Source organism: Humulus lupulus, chromosome 1 (genome assembly GCF_963169125.1).
Source record: "Humulus lupulus chromosome 1, drHumLupu1.1, whole genome shotgun sequence".
In the NCBI taxonomy this organism is placed as follows: domain Eukaryota; kingdom Viridiplantae; phylum Streptophyta; class Magnoliopsida; order Rosales; family Cannabaceae; genus Humulus; species Humulus lupulus.
This window is the reverse complement of record NC_084793.1, coordinates 262,239,234-262,261,202: the sequence shown is the minus strand read 5'-3', so window position 1 is coordinate 262,261,202 and position 21,969 is coordinate 262,239,234. Positions and strand designations below refer to the sequence as shown.

The window sequence follows — 21,969 nt, the reverse complement described above, 5'->3', positions numbered from 1 at the left end:
ATTATAAAATTAGTTATAAAAAATATCATATTTAAATTAAAATTTATACTATCATAATTTTTTAAGATAAATATTATATTATAATTATATTTATATATTTTTATTATAAAGTTAGATATAAAAAAATATCTCATTTAAATTGAAATCTCGATTATCATCATTTTTAAAGATAAATATTATATTTAATGTGAAAGTTCCTCTTTTATGTAATCTAAGACTGATCAATGTAAGTAATTAATTAAATTTATCTTCGTATACTTTTTTTATAGCAGTATTATTATTAGTTTAAAAAAAATATTCCGTATAGCATATATATTTGAAATTTTTTTTATAGGGGTTTTACTTTAAGCCCTATTGGTAGGGCTCTCAGTATTTCTGGACCCGTGAACAGTTTTCGGCGCGATTTTTTTTTATGAACGTGTATATTGTAGCTATTTAGAGCATCCTGCAAATTTTCAGAAAATTCTGAACAGTTTACAGTACCGAAAACTAGGTTCAAACATGTTGTTTTCCACACGCATAAAAAAAATTAGTCACGAGTGCAACAACATGTTTGAACCTAGTTTTCGGTACTGTAAACTATTCGGAATTTTCTGAAAATTTGCAGGATGCTCTAAATAGCTACAATATACACGGTCATAAAAAAAAGTCGCGCCGAAAACTGTTTACATGTGTATATATATAGGGGAATTCTTTTATAGGGGTTTCACTTTAAGCCCTACTGGTAGGGCTCTCAGTGTTCTCAACCCATGAACAGTTTTCGGCGCGACTTTTTTTTATGACCGTATATATTGTAGCTATTTAGAGCATCCTGCAAATTTTCAGAAAATTCCGAATAGTTTACAGTACCGAAAACTAGGTTCAAACATGTTGTTGCACTCGTGATTAATTTTTTTTAAGCGCGTGGAAAACAACATGTTTGAACCTAGTTTTCGGTACTGTAAACTATTCGGAATTTTCTGAAAATTTGCAAGATGCTCTAAATAGCTACAATATACATAGTCATAAAAAAAGTCGCACCGAAAACTGTTCACGGGTAACACTGATGGCCCTACCGATAGGGCTTAAAGTGAAGCCCCTATAGAATAATATATTAATATATATATATATATATTTATATATATATATAAAAGGATATTAAAAATCAAACTAATCTTTATTTTAATGAATTTTTGACAATTTGCTGGAAGTATCAACTTATATATAAGTGAAAAACAAATTAATGTATATTTTTTTTTATATATAGGGCCGTTTGGTAAAAATTTTGTTGTTTAATTTTATTTTTATTTCTTTATTTTTAAAAAATAAAAATATGTTTGGTAACTATTTTTGTTTTTTGTTTTTAAAAACAAAAAAAAATAAACGCGTTTGATAACTTTTATTTTTATTTTTTGTTTAACAATATGATGTGTTGATTTTGAAGAATTGAAGAAAAAAAAAAGGAAAATTTGAAAACTGTTTAAAAAAATTTTGAAAGTGAAAAAATTCTATTTTCAAATTTAAATAAATTTTAATTAAAATTAAAAATAATAATAAATAAAAATAGAATTACCAAACACATTTTATGTTTAATTAATTAAATAAAAAACTATTTTTTAAGTGTTACTAAACAACACCAAAATTATCTATTTATTATTGCAACTAATGAAATGCAAATTTTTGTTTGTTAATATTGTCCGAAAATTAATCAATTAACAATTTTAGTCTTTTTATTTTTCCTCTTATGCCAAGTCAAACCAATGAATTAATGTGACTCATTTAATACCCGTTTTATCAATAAAAATGAAAATGTTAGACATTGTTTATCCATTTAAAATGTATATGATATTAAAATACATATAATAAATATAAATTAATATATTTTCAAAATAAAACTAAACATTTTCACCTAATATATATTTAGGACAATTTTCCAATAAAACTTCAGTTTAAGCTAACAGTTGGACTCTTCTGTGTTGTATAATGTACTTGTTAGATCACTCTTAATGGATGAGCTAAAATGTGTTATTCTTTATAATATAGAGAAAAAATGGTTAAGTAGTCTTCCACTGGGTGATGTAAAGTTATATTTTTTTACCTAAATGAATAATATTTTTCTATATGTAGTAAAACACTATTCATCAAGCTATAAATATTTTTTTATTTTTTTATAAACTTGTGTATATATATATGAGTGTGATACTATTATATTTAATTATTTTATATCTTAAAATGAATAAAATATTTTTAAAAATATAATATATAAATGATGTAGAGAAAAAATAAAGAAGCAGATGTATGATCTAATGTAAAAGTTTGAGGTAAATTATAAAAATGTATGTTTTTGTGATATATTTTGTAATACACTTTCTCTATAATATTTAGCTAAAACTCATAAAAACATTTTCCATCAGCTTCTTTATACATATATTTATAATAGCTATGCACAAACTCCAATTAATACATTTACATATCATTTATATAATATTTTAATATATTTTTTTTATAAGCTTTCTCTCTCTATTTATTATATATTTATTATTATTTTTTAATTATTTTATTTTACTTTAAGTAATAAAATATATTTAAAGATATAATATTTAAATGATATAGAAAAATATATAAAAAACTGATGTAAGGTATAATATAAAACTTAGAGGTAAAATAAAAAAATATGTGTTTTAATGAAATATTTTAAAGAATGAAATGGAACACTCGTTGGGAGTGCTACACTCCATTATATTACATTCAAATTCAAGAGCCAAACATAACTTTAGAGATTACAACTAGTTCGTTCATGAGTCATGACTGTCCATTTTTCTATAAAATAAAAATAAATAAATAAATAATTGTCTGTTTTGCAGCCTTTGACTATCCCGCTTTCCATGAAATAAAAACTTCACAGATATTGCTAAGGAAATTTTGCATAAGAAAAACTTTACAGATATTACTTGTGCTCAATTTATATGGTAATAATATAGGTAACTCAAATGAAGATAAAAATTCCCTTTAAGAAAAAATAATTAAATAAAAATCTGACTAAAATGTGACTAATGTGCATACATTATCTTTTTTCAAGACTTCAGTAAACGACTTCAAATAAATTATTACAATAGTAAAAGAGGTAAGAATAAAAGATATTCCAAGCCACAAAAACCCCATTCGTTGAAATAGCGCCGTCATCACCAGAAAAGAGTCACCACTACTGGTTCTGCAAAATGACTAGATCCCCAGTTCATGTTTTCATGAAAGTTGCCACATGCAAAGCCCAATACATAGAATGAGAAGAAAGTTACTATTCAAAACTTGGTCCACCCAAAAATCCGATCAGTAAACTATTAAATTACTTGATAAGAATTTATTGAAGCTATATAGTATATAACTTCAGGAGTTACAACAAGGGATACAAATATGAGTGAGAAACTTCACCATAAGACAGTTTGTTTTATCAAGCAGATTGTAAAGTGCGGCCTTCTTGAGCATCTTGTAGGACTTTGACTGCCCCACTGTAGTTTAGGAAGCCCATGAACCAAAATTCATGGTTATCAATGGAGATAACCTGGATATATTTTTCAGAGGTGTTGGATCTGCTTGACGATGGATTCACTGCTTTAAGCTGGTGTAATGGGATAACCACCTATTTACAATTTTATATTGGAGATCAGAGAGTGCATATGGGTATATATACAACTTGTACAAACATGTTAATAACAATAGCTAAGAATCCTGAACATAAACATGATTGTAAATACACGACTCGCGTTTGTAAGATGAAAAGTTACACAAGAAATCAAAAGTAAATGAAAGATGCATAAATACTGGGCACTAAAGGTCCAAAGAGTAGCAGACAACTTATGCCATATAGAAAGAAATATTAGTGGCAAATGATGAATAGCGACGTTACATTCATCATTCAATATCATGGGTATATATCTGTAATTGCAATGTCTTTCTTCCCAAAACGAATTTGGAATACCAAATAACTTTTTCCGGCCTTGTTTACAAAATTAATAACAATTGGGAGAAAAAAACACTATCTACAGTATGTGGTGTTGAGAATGTTCAGAGTTAGTTACAGCTTGTAATCATTCTGTTATTGGTTTTAGATAGATGTTAGTGTTTGTTATTTTGTATAGTTGTCCTCCTAACTTCTGTATATATAGATTATTGTAAGCTATTTTCCAAGCTAATGAGAATCAGATTCTTCTTCCAATCTTTCCATTTTCCAAATAGAGAATAGATTAAAGGTAAAATAAATAGTAATATACATAGGTCAAACCAAATCTTATTAAGGTTAGAAAAGTGCACTTATCCAACAATCCTTTACACCAAAAAGATCTTCAACAAAATTAAGACCCAAATAAAAAAGAAGAATGAAAAAAAAAAAGGATTTTATACAACATTGGACTAGTTATCCAGGATTTATGTCAAAGAATTGATACTAAACACACATCACATGCGATGCTTCCTGTCAATATCTAAAAGAAAATGACAATTCTTATCCGCATTGTGTCTAGTGTCAGGACTCATAGATGCTCGGGCCTTTTTCCCAGGACAGACTTATTGAACTGGTATCCACATCAGTCATTCTTCAATACCCACAATAGATAAATAACAATAAAAGTAAAAAACTAAAAGTTTATCCTCAACTAATTTATTCTCCCTATAAATCTACAACAACCAGACAAACACAAGATTTGATCAAAACGCTGTACCAAACAGGTTTGTAATAGCTCACGAGAATTAAGATGTTAAACCATTCATTAATTATTTAGTATATCAACGTGAAACTACACCACACAGTCACATAACATAAACATGTTGAAAACTCAAATTGCAAAGTAATTTATTTTAGCTACAAGTGTAAAGGAAGGTGAAGACATACCTTATAATAGCTCCATTCAGTTTTGTCACCATTTTTATATGACAGAGGATTATCGCTACAATATGCAAGCTTTGCTGTAGATACATATAAAACACCCATAACTGGACCTGCTGATGTGGATAGGTAACATGCAAAAGAATTTTGAAGTTGCTCCTCGGGAACTGTCTCAAATGTTTGTCTAAAGATCTTCTCATAACCGCCTTCGGCTAAGACCTTTGTTCCTTGGGCAATTCTTCCCATGGCAGCATCAGCAAAACTAGGGCCCGTTTTCACTAAATTAAAGCAAAAGATCTTATTCAGTAATTAATACATCATAATCGAATAGTAATACAACACCTTTTAGGAAAGAAGCATGAACAATCAAAAACACAAACAGATTTGCAGGGGGATGGAGTGGAGAAGATATGTTGGATTGTAAATTCTTAAAACAAGAAACTTGTTTATGTAATGTAAGTAGGAATTTTTATATAATAATCTGGATTTTAGGACAAAGAGTATCTCAATATCTTTATGAATGTTGTATATTAACAGAACCTGTATCCCACCTGAGTTAAATAAACACTTATACAACCAGAAAATAGAAAGAAAACAAAAAAAGGCTTAACATTTTTTCATTGTGTGCATCATTTAAATAACTACTCTTTCCTTTTCTTTCATGATCTAGATTCTGTTATCACATGCATTGCTCGCAGCAGTAAAATAAAAGGAGAGGAGGAATTCCAATCATACCAGTGAAAGGTATTGCATTGCACCAATCTAATAAGTAATTAGCTAAGTGGGTAACATATAACCAACCATTTCGATATGGGATTATCTTAAGAAAATTCTAAATTCCCTAGTGGTATCTACCAAGGTTTCAAAGAAAGTTAAAATAAAAATAGGCTACGTGGCCATGTGTGGTAGGAGGGAATGAAAATAGCAAGGAAAAAGAGCTACACATGAAGGGAAAGGAAAAAGGAAAGAGAGCACCATACCCTTGTTGTGTTTGGTATGAGAAAAATAAAAAATAAAAACCAAAATCCTCTCTTTTTTGTTGTGGCATTGTGTAAAATGACGAAATAAGATTTTTAGAGGGCTCAATATTGACTTAAACTAATCAATTGAAATCCATTGCTAATCCATTCCTTCCCAAAATCATTCTTACCAACAACCACCGTACTCCGAATCTTTTTTCCTACCTTCCACATCTCTTTCCTACCAAACAAATTCTTAAGGAGAGAAAAAGGGCCAATAGAGGGCATCAAATAAGTAGCTATAGACCTGACAAGAAATCATCACATACAATTTGATTAAACTATTCTATAAAAAACGAATTCATTTCTCTTGTAACACGTACACAGAACAACTAGTACCTAACAAAGTAGTTTTTGCACAACACCAAAGAGAGAACTATATCTATAGACTTAAGTTATCATAAGACATCCAAAATCTCCAAGACTTGATTGATTTATAGAACCACTTTCTTTGGTTCCAAACAAAGCTAATCACTGCATGAAATTTCCAATCCATAATACTTCTATTTCAATTGCATTATCAACTTTTGCCCAAATGCTCATAGCCAAAAGCAAATTCGGGTCCAGAATCTCAAATAAAATTAGGAATTAGATTTCAAATCCCAAACTACAGATATAAGAGGAAAAACAAGCAAGTTTCCAGAGATTAACGAAAAAAAAAAGCTCACAGTGCTGCCATGTGTTTCCAGCAAAATCCTCAGCCTTCTTCGTCGCTTCCCCCACTGACTTTCCCCATCTCCCCAGAACATTTTTCACTGACGCAACCGAATCTGATCAAACAAACAAAACAACTCATCAAATTCCACATTCATACGTATATGTATGTATACATATACGCGTACGAAACACATTTCTGTATAGACGCGTACCTTTGAAAGATAAGGAAGAAGACGAAGGAGGAGCAGGGGAAGAAGCGACATAGGGATTGGATCGGTCAGGAGAAGTCGCGGCGCTATTGGTGTAAGTAGATTCGGACACCAATTCGGGGCTCCACCTGACCGATTTCTTCGACCCGGTTGGAGAGCGATTCGTCGATGGATCGGCTTGGTTTTCAGTAGGAGGCGGAGCTTGATGCTGAGATTCCGATCCCATCTCTACACTTGCCCAGCCCCCGTCGCCGTTCGGAGCATGACCTGAGTCTTTGGGATCGGGGATTGGGTGCTGATCTTGAATCGGGTTTTGAAGCTTCTTCTCCGTCTCCGCTGGCTTAGGCTCTTCCATCCTATCAACGCTTCGGATCCCGGCGGGGCGCGTGAGACGGCGCGTATATTGGTTAGCGAGGGATTTATTATTAATATTGGTATTTAAATCATAAATGAAAATTTTGGAGTTTTTTATTTAATTTTAGTATTTATGTATTCGGAATGCAACTTTTTTAATTTTGAAAATTAAAAGTGTGTTGAAATTGGAAATGTCGATGGGTTTACTGATAAGGACGGCAGTGGCTTCCATCACAATCTCTAGCGTTGTCTCATTTTTAGCGCGAAGAAGCATCCGAGAGTAGGGTCATTATCGTCATTACAGAGAACAGAGCGTCCTGTTTCTGTCTTTCGACTTTAAGTTGAAATCTCTCTCTTTCTTTCTTATTTTTTCGTAATTTAGATTGAATATTTTGTTATCTTGCTTCTCTTCATTAAAATAGCAAATATATATATATATATATATATATATATTTTTTTTAAGTCCAACGTACCTGGAAGAAAGAGAACAAACATGTTTGTTGTCTCCTACTGGGAAATTTGGCATATAATGTTTTTGTTTTTTCCATTTAGAAGAATTATTTTCCTTAAAAGTTATAATTTATTATTATGTTGTATGAATGTAATATCGATTAATAATTTGTCTGGCAAATTTTGAACAGTTTTGCTGATTATCATATGAGTATTGATACGTGCGCATAAAATCTGTAACAAAATATTACACAAGTGGAAAGACTTTTTAGTCTAGATTTGCACTTGGTTGCTCAACTTCTGAGCTCATTTCTCGGCCCATTGACGTTGAGCCATTGGGCACTCAACTTCTGGAGCATCCCTTGGGTAGGTTTGTCTTTAGCCCTTGGGCACACAACTTTTGAGGCCCCATCTTAGGCATCAATGATGTTAGGATGGATTAAAATACAAAACTCAAGTGATATTACACAAATTGGATGTAAAACCTTAATATTTTCACATAATGTAGATGTGAAATTTGACTTTTTGTTGTAGGCATATAAAAATTATAATTTTGGATCCAACATGATACATTGAGGAATCTAAAGATACACAAAAAAATTGAGAGCATTTGGAGGTGTTTAATGTCAGTTTTGAGAAGTTAGACCTACTTATATGGCGTTGCATCGCCTTCTTGTAGGTAATGCATCACCTAAAGCTTGAAATTTATGCGAGATGCAGTAGTTGATGCATCGCTTGCTAGTAGGTGACGCATCGCCTGACGCCTATAGTTAGGCGATTCATCGCCTGACTAGTTCATACAGTTACATATTTTAAGCTCCAAATAATGTATTCAAAAGCTCTAATCCTATTGGTTAGACTTAATGATGGTGCCTACAATATAAAATAGGTCTTTTAGAGTTGAGGAGTATTGATCACACTTTTCAACTCTCTCTCTCTAACCCCTCTCTCTCTCTCTAGCTCTCAAAGATCATAAATTTTCTCCAAGAAATTCATCAAAAAAAAGTGTTTGTATTGAGAATTTCAAAAGCTTGTTCAATCAAAATTTTCTTTCCTCAAGCATCTATGGTGGGCTAGGAAATAGAAAATTTGCACAACGATACTCCTCGTGTTTGAGCATTCTGGTGTTTCTCCCCAAATGTTGAATCTACAAGTGGTTTTCTTATTATCGTCATAGATTGGATTTCGATCAACGATTTGCACTTGCTTTCTTTCTGAATTTTATAGATTTCTATATTGTAAGTTTCATCTCAAATCTATATTGTAAGCTCACTCTTCCCCAACAAACACCATTCTCGAGCTTTCCTCTAGGCATTCAACTTTTATAATGCCCTTCTGGGTGCTTGGAAATAATGAAACATGATTAATCAATTTTCTTTTACATATTAACATTTCTACATGCAAATTTAAATAATAAAAAATGGTTCGGTTAATAATGATCTTTAAAAGTGTCTCAACAATGCAAAACTTTAGATTAGTAGTGCATGTTTAAAGAAAATAAACTCAGCGAAAAATTATATGTTGTCGCCCTCTAAGGATAACTTTTCGAGCATAGCTCATTCAGTCATAGTAGTGTTTCGAGCTCTTCATCTAATCTCTCCTTCAACGGTTGGTGTCCTCTTCCTTGGAGTCCTTTAAGTTGCTCACCTCGAACGTAATAGTTGTGATAGCCCCTTCAAATAAAGAGCTCGATTTCATCATTGAGGTGTCTGCAATTGATGGTATTGTGGTAGTCATATTTGTGGAACATGTAGAACCTAGTCGAATTTCAATCTCCTCTATCCTTCAGGATCATTGGAGGTTGCTAATAGGAGGTATGATGTCCAATGGTGACAGAAATTTTTAGTCAATCTTGACCAAATTGGTATAGGTGGTATAGCCGATGAGGAGGTTTGCTCCCTTTCTTCTTGTTGCCTGAATCCCCAACTTGCAAGTTATATTCTATTGCATCCTCGAGCTTCATGAATCATTCTATTCATTGTAAGAATTTCTCCATCATATTGTAGATCTTCCTCTGTAAGTTCTCTCAAAAAGAGGTCTCAGGATGTAAACTTGCAAACACGGCCATCAACTTCCCGTTGTTCCCTACTTGTCTGTCCCAGGCAGCTTTTTCTCATTGAATCTTTTAACAAATTGTTTAAGAGATTTCGTGGGACTTTGCTTCATATTGACAAAGATTTTTTTAATCTTTTGGGTAAGTTTGGGAAGCATAAAACTGCATGTTGAATTTGTCAGATAAATGTGACCAGGAGTCAATGGTGTTCAGGTAATATTTGAGGTACCATTGCTTCGCGATTCCATCTAGATTAGCTAGAAAACATCTACAACGGGCATCTTGGTAAATCTTGTACAACCCCATCATGATGTTTAAAGAACTAAGGTGTTCAACCAGGTTGAAGGTCCCATTATAGTTGTTTAGCATAGGCATCTTGTGTAGGGGAGAGTGAACTTACACCATCTATGTAAATAAATTCTTGATAAAAAATACAATATAGAGAACCCAAAGAAAAGAAGGATAAATTGAGTGCAAACCAGAAATTGAAATCAAATCATGCACATGTCGTAGAACACCAAACACTTGAGTAGAGCACCACTTGAATCTTCAAGCTTGGAGAATAATCATAAAAGGCTCATACACGAGGATTATCACTATCTAAATTCTTTATTTCCTAGCCTACCATTAATGCTTGAGGATTTTTCTAAGAGGAAATGTAATTGAGATGAACAAGCCTTTGAAATTCATAAGACAAGCACTTTCTTAATGAACTTCTTGGAGAAACTAATGATCTTAGAAAGCTAGAGAGAGAGGTTAGAGAGACAGTTAACAAGTGTGATCAAGACTTTAAAACTCTAAAAGATCCATTTTATAGGGTAGGCACTGTCATTAAGTCTAACCGAAAGGATTAGAGCTTTTGAACACATCACTTGTTGTTGGCTGATGTTACTTCCTTGTTCGCTATGTTTTATGCTGCGATTAAGGTGGTCTCAAAAGTGCTGCCTTCCATTCTCTCAAGCTTGGTCCACTAGATGGTAACTTATTGACCTACCCAGGATCTTGCTCGAGACTTCACTAATGTGGGGCTCTGCCCCATGTGAATGTAAGAGTATGATGCATCTGACTTGGTGCATTATTCCAGGCTCGGCCTTAGCCTTCCTTAGCGTCAACTTGAGCTCCCTCCTCCATTTTTCTTACGTTTTCAGTTCACCTCGTTAGTTCTTCCCCTTGGGAACTGTATCCTTTGAGGGTGTTGTTTCACACTCTATAGACCCTTTTATCCAAGAATATACAGGTCAAGTGGAAAAATGGCCAGTGGCCTGGTTGGACATCCTTTTTAGGATAGGAAGACTTGACGAAGTGATAACTCTTGAATAAATAGTTATTTCATGTGTTTTTGAACTTATAATTATGAAAAAATCATGGGTGATGTTAGTTTATTTTTAGCTTTTGTAGCTAATCTTGATTGTTTTCATTATCTTAACTAAGTTTAATTAATTTTTTTAGTTTTAATAGCTATTGGGTTAAAGATAATGATTTCATGGATAAATATTTGCACAAAGGAATGAGCTAGCATATGAATCTATTTTGATGAAATTATGTTGTTGATGGCTGAATATTCAGGTTTGCTGCAGCAAACCTGAAGCATTTTGATCAGGCAGATTTTGGGGCACATGGTACGTGTGGCAGTCAATGAGTAAGCTGGAAATTTTGGCTGAGGTGGCAATGGCAGAAAGAATTAGTCAATATATTGGAGAAAAAGACAAAAAGAGAAAGAAGGAATTGATGTTTTTGGAGAAAAAGGGGCAATATGGTACTTTTGGAAAAGAGAGGAGAAAACCTAATATACACAAAAGAAGGCTTCAGCCGTGAGGGAGAAAGCAGCAGCCATTTTTGGAAAAGAAAAGCTAGAAAAAAATAGAGGAGAAAAACTAAGAATATCAACAAGGAAGAAGGAGGACAAACAAAGAAAGCTCAAGCATCATTTTGGATTTGTTCTTTCTTCTTTTCCTAAACTTTATTTTATTAATTTCTGAGTTGGATTCTAAATCTGAATATTATGGGTTGTTTTGATTGTGAATTAATGTCTATGAACTCAGCCATGAACTAATTTTTAGGTGGCTTGAATTGTTGATGAACCCTATGTTATAGTCTATAAATTTCTTGCACTTTATTCTAGTAAAATCTCATTTGTTCATTCAAGTGTGCTTATATTAATTTCTTGTTGTTGTTTGGCCAGCAATGGCAAGTTATTTAATTATGTTTAATGCTAGAAAGATTAAATGTAATGGGAAAAACTTGGATGACACAAGTCATAATCTAGGTTAGGTTATGTTAGTAAGTGACATAGGGATATGTATTTGCCTTGTGTAACTTTTGAGAATTAAACTTTGATTTGCATTCTTAAATCTGATTTTGCATAGGAATATGTTTAATTAGGTAGAAGAATTAATGTCATAAAATTTGGGAAAGTTTTATGAGTGTTTAAATGAATTCTTGTTAACCTGGGAGTTTTGCTAGATTATTACTGCAGCAATTTGTCCGCAAGTTGTTCAGGATGAATAATATAGGGGAATTCAATAATTCAAGTCCATTTTGCAATCCATATATTTCTCTCAATTTTCTTGTTCAGTTCAGTTTTTAATTTCAGTATTTCCATTTTTTTTAATATTTTGCTTAACCTATAAACAACCTACTTGATTTTTAATTTCTTAAAATTGTTTAGTAATTGTTTTGCTTATTTTTTCTAATTTGTAATCCCTGTGGAGACGATTTACTTATCATTATATTACTTGTGTGATTGTGTGCACTTGCGTATTTAAAATCAAATATTAAATTGATCACAACAAGTTTTTGGCACCGTTGCCGGGGATTGAAATTAGAAATTCTTGTCAAATCAATTACTTGCAATTTATTTTTTTCTTTGTTGAGCTGACTTTGTTTGCTTGCTCTTGTATTTTCTCAGGTGATTTACTATATGAACGAGCAAGAAGACATTGAACTAGCTCCTATTGACCCTGAGATTAAAAGAACAATTAGAAGAAGACTAAGGGAACAACGGGCTCAAAATCGCCTTAATATGGCTGAAGAGGTTGAAGGAGTTGAGGGTGCTAATAATGTCACTAACACAATTGATATGGCTGATGATAGAGAGAGAGCCATAAGGGAGTATGCTGCCCCCATGTTTAATGAGCTCAATCCGGGCATTGTTAGGCCTGAAATTCAAGCACCCCAATTTGAGTTAAAGCCCGTTATGTTCCAAATGTTGCAAACAATGGGTCAATTTAGTGGGATGCCTACTGAGGATCCTCACCTTCATCTTCGTTCATTTTTGGAGGTGAGCGATTCTTTCAAGCTACAAGGAGTAACTGACGAGGCCCTAAGGTTGAAATTGTTCCCTTTCTCTTTGAGGGATCGAGCTAGAGCTTTGCTCAACACCCTACCTCCCGACTCGGTGACTACATGGAATGAGTTGGCTAAAAAATTCTTGATGAAGTACTTCCCTCCTACCAAAAATGCCAAGTTTCGCAATGAAATTATGTCATTTCAGCAGCTGGAAGATGAATTATTTTGTGAAGCTTGGGAGAGATTCAAGGAGTTATTGAGGAAGTGTCCACACCATGGGATCCAGCATTGTATACAAATGGAAACTTTCTACAATGGGCTAAATTCTTCCACTTGTATGGTGTTAGATGCTTCAGCTAATGGGGCTATTCTCTCTAAGTCCTACAATGAAGCCTATGAGATTTGGAGAGGATAGCTAGCAACAATTATCAATGGTCCAATGTTAGAGCCTCAACAAGTCAAAAAGTGGCTGGTATACTTGAAGTGGATGCATTGACAGCTTTGACCGCTCAAATTTCTTCAATGACTAACCTTCTCAAGAACATGAGTTTGGGGGGAATGGTACAACCAGCTGCTATGGGACAAGTTGCCGATGTATCTTGTGTTTATTGTGGAGATGGGCATGCATTTGAGAGTTGTCCTTCGAAACCCGCTTCAGTTTGTTATGTAGGGAATCAAAATGCCAACCGAAATAACCCATATTCGAACTCTTACAATCCGGGGTGGAGGCAGCATCCAAACTTCTCATTGGGGGGGGGGGGGGGGGGGGATCAAGGAGCTAGTTCAAGCGGAGCACCAATGCAAAACAAGCCTACATATCCACCGAGGTTTTCTCAACAACAACAAAGAGCTCAACCTCCTCATCCTCCAGTGTCTCAATCAAGCTCTTTGGAGAGTTTAATGAAAGAATATATGGCCAAGAATGATGATGTGATTCAGAGTCAAGCGACATCCTTGAGGAATCTAGAAACTCAATTGGGGCAGCTTGCTAATGAGCTACGGAATAGACCTCAAGGCACCTTGCCTAGTGATACAGAAAATCCAAGGAAAGATGGCAAGGAGCATTGCAAGGCGATTACCTTGAGGAGTGGTAAAAATGTGGAATTGACTAAGGATAATTATACTAGAAACAGTGAGCCCACTTCAATCCAAAGTAGTGTGGACAAAGGAGACAAAGCTGTGAAATAAAAAATTTTAAATGCTGATCCTGGAGCAATTGCTGCAACAATTCCTCCGCAAAATGCTACAGGAAAGCCTATAAACAAGCCACCTCCACCATTTCCTCAATTCTTTCAAAAGCAGCAACAAGATAGTCAATTTTGGAGATTTTTAGATGTTTTGAAACAACTTCACATCAATATACCGTTGGTGGAAGCTTTGGAGCAAATGCCCAACTATGTGAAGTTTTTGAAAGATATTTTAACTAAAAAGAGGAGGCTTGGTGAATTTGAAACAGTATTGTTGACTGAAGGTTGTAGTGCTATATTGAAGAGTAAAAATTCCTCCTAAATTGAAGGATCCGGGCAGCTTCACAATTCCTTGTTCTATTGGAGGTAGAGATGTTGGTAAAGCACTTTGTGACTTGGGAGCTAGTATCAATTTGATGCCCATGTCAATTTTCAAGAAGTTGGGGATTGGAGAAGCAAGACCAACCACAGTCACTTTGCAATTATCGGATCGTTCTATGGCACACCCGGAAGGAAAAATTGAAGATGTACTTGTGCAAGTTGATAAATTCATTTTTCCGGCTGATTTCATCATCCTTGATTATGAAGCGGATAGAGATGTTCCTATTATCTTGGGTAGGCCATTTCTAGCTACCGGGAGGACCTTGATTGATGTACAAAAAGGAGAGCTTACTATGAGGGTGAATGACCAACAAGTGACTTTCAACGTGTTCAATGCTATGAAGTTTCCGGATGAGGTTGAGGAATGCTCTAGGCTAAGTGTAATTGAGTCTATTGTCGCTGAAAAATTCCATAAGGAAGCTTGTAAAGATGGAGTGGGGGTGAGGTCACTTGAAGAGCTTGAAAACTTAAGTGAAGAGGAAGAAAGCCAAGTTACATGGGTGGAGTCAAAGCAGCCCTTTGCTAAATTTAGGAGGCCTTTTGAGTCATTGAACTTGTTGGAAGGGAATTTTAAGCCTCCTAAGCCTTCTATTCAAGAGCCACCAAAATTAGAGTTGAAGCCTTTGCCTAGTCACTTGAAGTATGCTTATTTGAGAGATAATGAGACCTTGCCTGTGATTATTTCAGCCATGTTAGGAGCCGCAAAAGAGAGTTTGTTGCTGGCTGTTTTGCAGAAATACACAAGGGCCATTGGTTGGACTATGGCGGATATCAAGGGGATAAGTCCCTCATTTTGTATGCATAAAAATCTGTTGGAGGATTGCTGTAATAATTCTGTTGAGCAGCAGCGAAGGCTTAATCCTATCATGAAGGAAGTGGTTAGAAAATAGATAATTAAGTGGCTTGATTATGGAATTGTTTACCCAATTTCAGATAGTTCTTGGGTCAGCCCAATTCAGTGTGTTCCTAAAAAAGGTGGAGTCACAGTGGTGGCTAATGAAAATAATGAGTTGATTCCCACAAGACAAGTGACGGGGTGGCGTGTTTGTATGGACTATCGGAAGTTGAATAAGGCTACTCGTAAAGACCACTTCCCGCTGCCATTCATTGACCAAATGCTTGATCAGTTGGCGGGAAAAGAGTTTTATTGTTTCCTCGATGGGTATTCAGGCTATAATCAGATTTCCATCGCGCTAGAAGACCAAGATAAGACTACCTTTACTTGTCCTTATGGCACCTTTGCCTTTAGAAGGATGCCTTTTGGGCTGTGTAATGCCCCCGCCACTTTCCAACGTTGTATGATGGCAATATTTTCAGATATGGTGGAGAAGTCTCTTGAAGTCTTCATGGATGATTTTTCAGTATTTGGGGAGTCTTTTGACACTTGTTTGGCTAACTTGGAGCATGTCTTGGCTAGATGTGAAGAAACAAACTTGGTACTCAATTGGGAAAAATGTTATTTCATGGTTCAAGAAGGCATTGTGTTGGGCCATAGAATTTCTAACAAGGGCATAGAAGTGGATAGAGCAAAGCTGGAAGTCATAGAAAAATTGCCACCACCTACTACAGTCAAGGGGATTGGAAGCTTTTTGGGGCATGCGTGCTTCGATAGGAGGTTTATAAAGGATTTTTCAAAGATTTCTAAGCCCCTTTGTTCCTTACTTGAGCAGAATCGAGCATTTGAGTTCACTAAGGAGTGTCAAGAAGCATTTGTAACTTTAAAAAAGGCTCTTATCACTGCACCTATCATTGTAGCTCCAGATTGGTCTCTCCCCTTTGAATTGATGTGCGATGCTAGAGATTTTGCTGTGGGTGTTGTACTTGGGCAGCGAAAAGAGAAGGTTTTTCATTCCATTTACTATCCAAGCAAGACATTAGCCGATACCCAATTGAACTATACTACCACCGAGAAAGAGCTTTTGGCGGTGGTGTTTGCTTTTGAAAAGTTTAGAGCTTATCTTGTGGGGACTAAAGTGGTGGTTTATACAGACCATTCAGCGATCAAGTATCTAATTGCCAAAAAGGATGCTAAGCCACGACTTATTCGATGGGTGTTGCTTCTTCAAGAATTTGACTTGGAAATTCGGGATAGAAAAGGAACGGAGAACCAAGTGGCTGACCACTTATCTAGACTTGAAGCTGGAAGTGAAAAGAAAAATGAAGGGCCTATTAAAGAGACATTCCCCGATGAGCAATTGTTGGTTGTGAACCAAACCACTACTCCATGGTATGCTGATTTTGTCAACTATTTTGTGAGTGGTTTGCATCCACCTGATTTGAATAGGCAGCAACTCAAGAAGTTGTGAGATTCTATTATTGGGATGAGCCCTATTTGTACAAACAATGTTCATATCGAATCATGAGGTGTTGTGTGCCTTAGGATGAAGTTTCTAGCATACTAGGGAATTGTCATTCAGCTCCTTATGGTGGACATTTTGGTGGGCAAAGAACAGCCGCTAAGGTTTTTCAATCGGGGTACTATTGGCCCTCTATCTTCAAGGATGCTCATGAATTTGCTAAGAGATTTGACTGCTGCCAGTGTGTTGGAAATATTTCAGCAAGGAGTGAAATGCCTTTGAATAGCATCCTTGAAGTGGAATTGTTCGATGTTTGGGGAATCGACTTCATGGGGCCATTTCCACCATCATTTGGAAATTTGTATATCTTGGTGGTTGTTGACTATGTCTCTAAGTGGGTTGAAGCAGTGGCAAGTCCTACTAATGATTCCAAGGTAGTCATGAAATTCCTACATAAGCATGTGTTCACCCGCTTTGGCACTCCAAGGGCGCTTATAAGTGATGAAGGCACCCACTTTGTGAACAAGATTTTGGCAGCTTTATTAGCCAAATATAGTGTGAAGCACAAGATTGCCACCACCTACCACCCCCAAACCAACGGTCAAGCGGAAATATCCAATAGGGAGATCAAGGGAATCCTAGAGAAAGTGGTGAATCCTAGTGGAAAGGATTGGTCTCAGCGATTGGATGATGCTCTTTGGCCTATCGAACGGCTTTCAAAACCCCTTTGGGAATGTCACCGTATCGTTTGGTTTTTGGGAAAGCTTGCCATTTTCCTATTGAGTTGGAGCATAAGGCATATTGGGCAACTAAGAAACTGAATATGGATCTCCAAGCTGCTGGAGAAGCTCGAAAGTTACAATTAAATGAGCTGGAAGAGATGAGGTTATTCTCCTATGAAAATGCTAAGTTGTACAAGGAGAAAACTAAGAGGTGGCATGATCAGAAAATTCAAGCTCGGGTCTTTGAGAAGGGGCAGAAAGTATTGCTCTTCAACTCGCGCTTGAAGTTATTTCCTGGCAAGTTAAAGTCCCGCTGGTCTGGCCCATTCACAGTGGTGCAAGTTTACCCCTTTGGAGCAGTTGAAGTTCGCGAAGATCAATCCGGGAGGGAGTTTAAAGTGAATGGGCAGTGGCTGAAACATTATTGGGGAGGTGAGGTCAACCACGAGAAGACCTCCATCCCTTTGGAGGATCCTTAAGGCTATGGTTGTTTTGGGTTGTCAAGTGATTCAAGCACTAATTTAAAGACAACCCAAAAAGAAGCAAGTGTAAATTGATATTGTATATAAAAAAAAAAGAGAGAAAACAGAAAATATATATATACATACATATGAGTGTTTTTAATTATTTTTATTTTTATTTTTTTGCAATTTTAATTTCATTTTATTGTGATGTTTTGGAGTGGTTTTATGTGTATTTTGGTGTTTCAGGTGTTAAGACAACAAGAAACAGGGTGTTTTGGAAGTAATTTTGGAGTCTGAAGGTTTTGCGAGAGTTTTGCTGCAGCAAAATGTACGCATAAATTTCCGAAAATAAATGGAGAGTTACGCCAAATTTGGGTTGCTGAAGCGAATCTTGGGCAAAATGTTAGCAATCTGGGCAGAAAAAAATCCTGGGTCGTGGTTTCATTCAGAGTCATATATATATATATTCAAAATTTTTTTTTACCATATTTAATATTATTTATAAATATTTTACTATATATATGTTAATATGTAAATATATAATTATATAAATATATACATATATATGTATTTAAAATATATATGTATATACTATAAACTATACGGAATATATATATTTTAGTAAAATTTCTATTATATCTATAAAATATATATATTTGTATATACCAAAATACCCTAATACCCTATTATCATCTTCCCCATTATCATCTTCCACCAGCCGTGCAGCCACAAACCCAAGCGCACCACCCAGTCGCGCAACCCTCTGCCCACCCTTTTGCCCAGAATCGAGCCTCAGATCCCAGGTGCCCCTGCCCTTCGCGCACCTCGACCCAGCCGAGAGACACTCCTCACCAGCCAAGCCATCTCCGAACAACCCAGACCGAGGCCCACCACCACCCATCCCTCCCCAAACCTCACCAGCAATATCCCACCCCACCCAGCCGAGAAGCTCTCTGCCCAGTACGCTAACCTCTACCACCCAGGCAAACCCAGGCCCCATCTCGCCACATTCAGGCCCCCAGCCTCACGATCCACGATCTCAGCACTCGGCATCCTAGGGGTCTCCAAGCCGAAGCCCCCACCAAAACACTCGGCCTCCCAAGCGTATCCGAGTCATTGTGCACTCCCAGTCCGAGCCTAGGTGGTTCCCAGCGAACCCAGCACCCCAGATTCAGGCGCGACTCTGTTTGTGTGCCTCCTTGGCCAGTGAGTCCACTTTGTGCACTCCTGCCCTTTGCAAGCCTTCTCCAGGTGCACCCAGGCAGCTTAGGTATCTGACTGCACCCACACTCTCGGTACCTAGGCACCAAGCTCCTCACGAGCCATAATTTGGGGTACTAATTCTTTGTTCTATTATACTCTTGTGAATCTTGCTGGGCATTGGACTTCTCTGCTAGTGTTTTCTTTTGGGGGTCAGCTATTGGCTTATTGGTTGATAGTGTTCTTTGTACTGCTCTACTGCTGTGTTGCTCTGTACCACTCTCTTTACTGATAAGCAGGATATTAGTTTGTTCGGGTGCTCCTTTTGTTGTGTGGTAGCCTTGTGATTTAGCTGTTGCCTTTTTGCCCAACATGACCATTAAAACACAAGCACAGAGAAAGAAGCCAAACACTACCCCACCATCCCCTGTCTCACCACTAGATAAACCAAAATCTACACCAATCTCTATCCCACAGACAACCAAAACAACCAAAAAGACATCCAAAACCACCATTGCCCCACTACTACTGCCTGCCCCAGTAGCTATAAATGCTCCTACCTCCACCAAAACTACCCCACCCACCACTAAACCAAACGCACCCCGACCCAAATCCAAAAGAGTCGCCCCACCAGCATTAACCGCACCCCCACCAAAGCAACAAAAGACTTCCACTACCACAAAAGCTGCCTCCCAACCAACACACACAGCTGTCCCACCTCCTAAAACCAAGAAAACACCTACCCCTTCAGGTCCTGCCACAAAATTTAATTCTGCTCAAGCCAAGGCCAAATATGAGTTTGTTAAGACAAAGAAATTGTTTCCAGAAAGAGGATTTTTGCCTACCACTATTGAGGTGCCTGCTTTTATCAGTACAGTCATTGAGCAGCACAATTGGGAACTTTTCTGTCAGAAACCAGAGCATGCCATTATTCCCTTGGTGAGAGAATTTTATGCCAACCTAGCCTCCGCTGAGAATTCTAAAGTGCTGGTTCGTGGCAAGGTTGCCTCTTTTGCTGGTGAGGCTATTAATGCCCTCTTTGGGTTAGCCAGCGTTGACTGCGCTGCTTATAATGAAATGATCTTGGCCCCGACCCCAGCTGACTTTGACAAGGTGCTGCAGCGTGTCGCAGCTCCCGGAACTCAATGGTGCATATCTTCTGTCGGTGTGCGCACTCTCTTGCACACCTCCATTTTGCCTGAAGTTGGAGTGTGGTTAAGCTTTCTGAAGTGTCACTTGCTGCCCACCATGGTGTCCAAGGAGAGGGTGCTCCTGTTATATTGTATACTGGCTGGGCTGAGTATCAATGTAGGCCAGTTAATTTCTAGGCAGCTTGCTAGCTGTGCCAGGAAGAAAAAAGGGAAGCTGTTCTTTCCCTCACTCATTACACAGTTGTGCATTAGAGCTGGGGTGCCTTTTGCTTCCACAGAGGATACACTTTTCGAGCGCCGAGGCATTGATTTCACTCTCCATGGTCAAACTTGTGCACCTGCCTCGGCTGCTAGGCCCTCCACCATGCCTCCCCAGTTCCACTCACTGACCTCATTGCTCAGCAGCAGGAGATTCTTGGCCGGTTGGTGTCTCTGGAAGCTCAACAACATGCTTACTGGAAGTATGCTAAGCAGCGGGATGCAGCCCTCATCAAGTCCTTTCAGCGAAACTTCAACAAACCAACCGCTGCATTTCCAGTATTCCCCAGCTCCATCCTGGAGGCGTGGACCGCGCCAGTTGTGCATGATGGCCCTAGTCCTTCAGATGTTGATTCCGAGGACTAGGATGAGGGAGCTTCTTTAACCCACTTTTGATTTGTAATTATTATTATTCTGTAATTAATTCCTGTCTTGAACTCTCTTGTTGTCTACCTTTATTGTCTATTGTTTTGTCTTGCTTCTGTGTGTTTTGTTGCTTGTTATGTTCCTACCTTTTTGTTTAGTTAATCTTGTAGCGATAGTCTTTGCTTTTATTCATATGTAACTAGGGGGCTCAATGATGACTTCTTTAATCAATCTACGTTGCAGCTGAATGTCTTTCTTTCTTAAATTTTAAACTTAATTCTTTGGGTGTGAATGTTGCTAGCAATTTCTTGATGAGAGTGTTTCTCTTTTTAGTTTGTGCATAGTTTGATTAAACAATTTTGAGACCCTCGAAAGAGCTAGTTTCTTATGAGAGCTTAAGTTTATAGAATTATTTAGTGATTTTCCTTGAGGCGAAATCCTAGACAATACCACACCGATGAAATGATTTAGGTCATCTTTGGACCGTTTGAGCCTTTGAAGCCTACCTTATATGCATTTTTTTTTATCACTTGTCACCCCATTGAGCTTAAGTGTCACTTTTCTTTCTTAGCCACTCACTAGCCTACCTTTACATATATATAATCATCTCTTTTCACCACACCCTTTTAGCACCTTGATCTTTATAGGATTTATTTGTTATGCATTTTGGGGGGTTTTGTTGAGTGAGTGGATGAGAAAATTGGGTGAGTGTTTTCTTTTTCTTCTTTTGCTTGTTTTCACCATTGGGGACAATGTTGATTTTAAGTTTGGGGGGAGAGTGTGTTCTCAATTTTCTTGTACTCTTGCCATCTAGTTGTTTATTTTCATAGTAAAAAAAAAAGAAGAAAAAAAAAATTAATGAGTGCACTCCCTTGCATCTAAAAAAAAAAGAAAAAAAAAGTATGTATGTTTGTAAATAAGTTTGGGGTGTACTTTTCAAATAAAAGAAAGTTGTTGTAGTTTTGTCTTTGTATGTTAGTAATAAAGGCTAATGGCAAGATTTATATTGTGTTGTGGGGTTGTCTTTGGGGGAAATTAATGTGTGCATTTATGTA

The 21,969-nt window shown here is 36.5% G+C and overlaps 1 protein-coding gene and 1 non-coding gene across 2 annotated transcripts; both read right to left on the bottom strand.

The window, feature by feature from the left end:
- Positions 1-2,987: 2,987 nt before the first annotated feature.
- LOC133806024 (GLABRA2 expression modulator) lies at positions 2,988-7,215 on the bottom strand. Its single transcript, XM_062244161.1, has 4 exons — positions 6,747-7,215; positions 6,546-6,647; positions 4,865-5,136; positions 2,988-3,616 (listed from the first exon to the last, which is right to left on the bottom strand). Exons 1-4 carry the CDS (start codon positions 7,096-7,098, stop codon positions 3,428-3,430), a joined length of 915 nt encoding a protein of 304 aa, XP_062100145.1. The 5' UTR covers positions 7,099-7,215; the 3' UTR covers positions 2,988-3,427.
- Positions 7,216-13,063: 5,848 nt separating this feature from the next.
- LOC133813107 (small nucleolar RNA R71) lies at positions 13,064-13,170 on the bottom strand. The gene has a single exon (XR_009884151.1). It is a non-coding gene; the product is annotated as a small nucleolar RNA R71 (small nucleolar RNA).
- Positions 13,171-21,969: the final 8,799 nt, after the last annotated feature.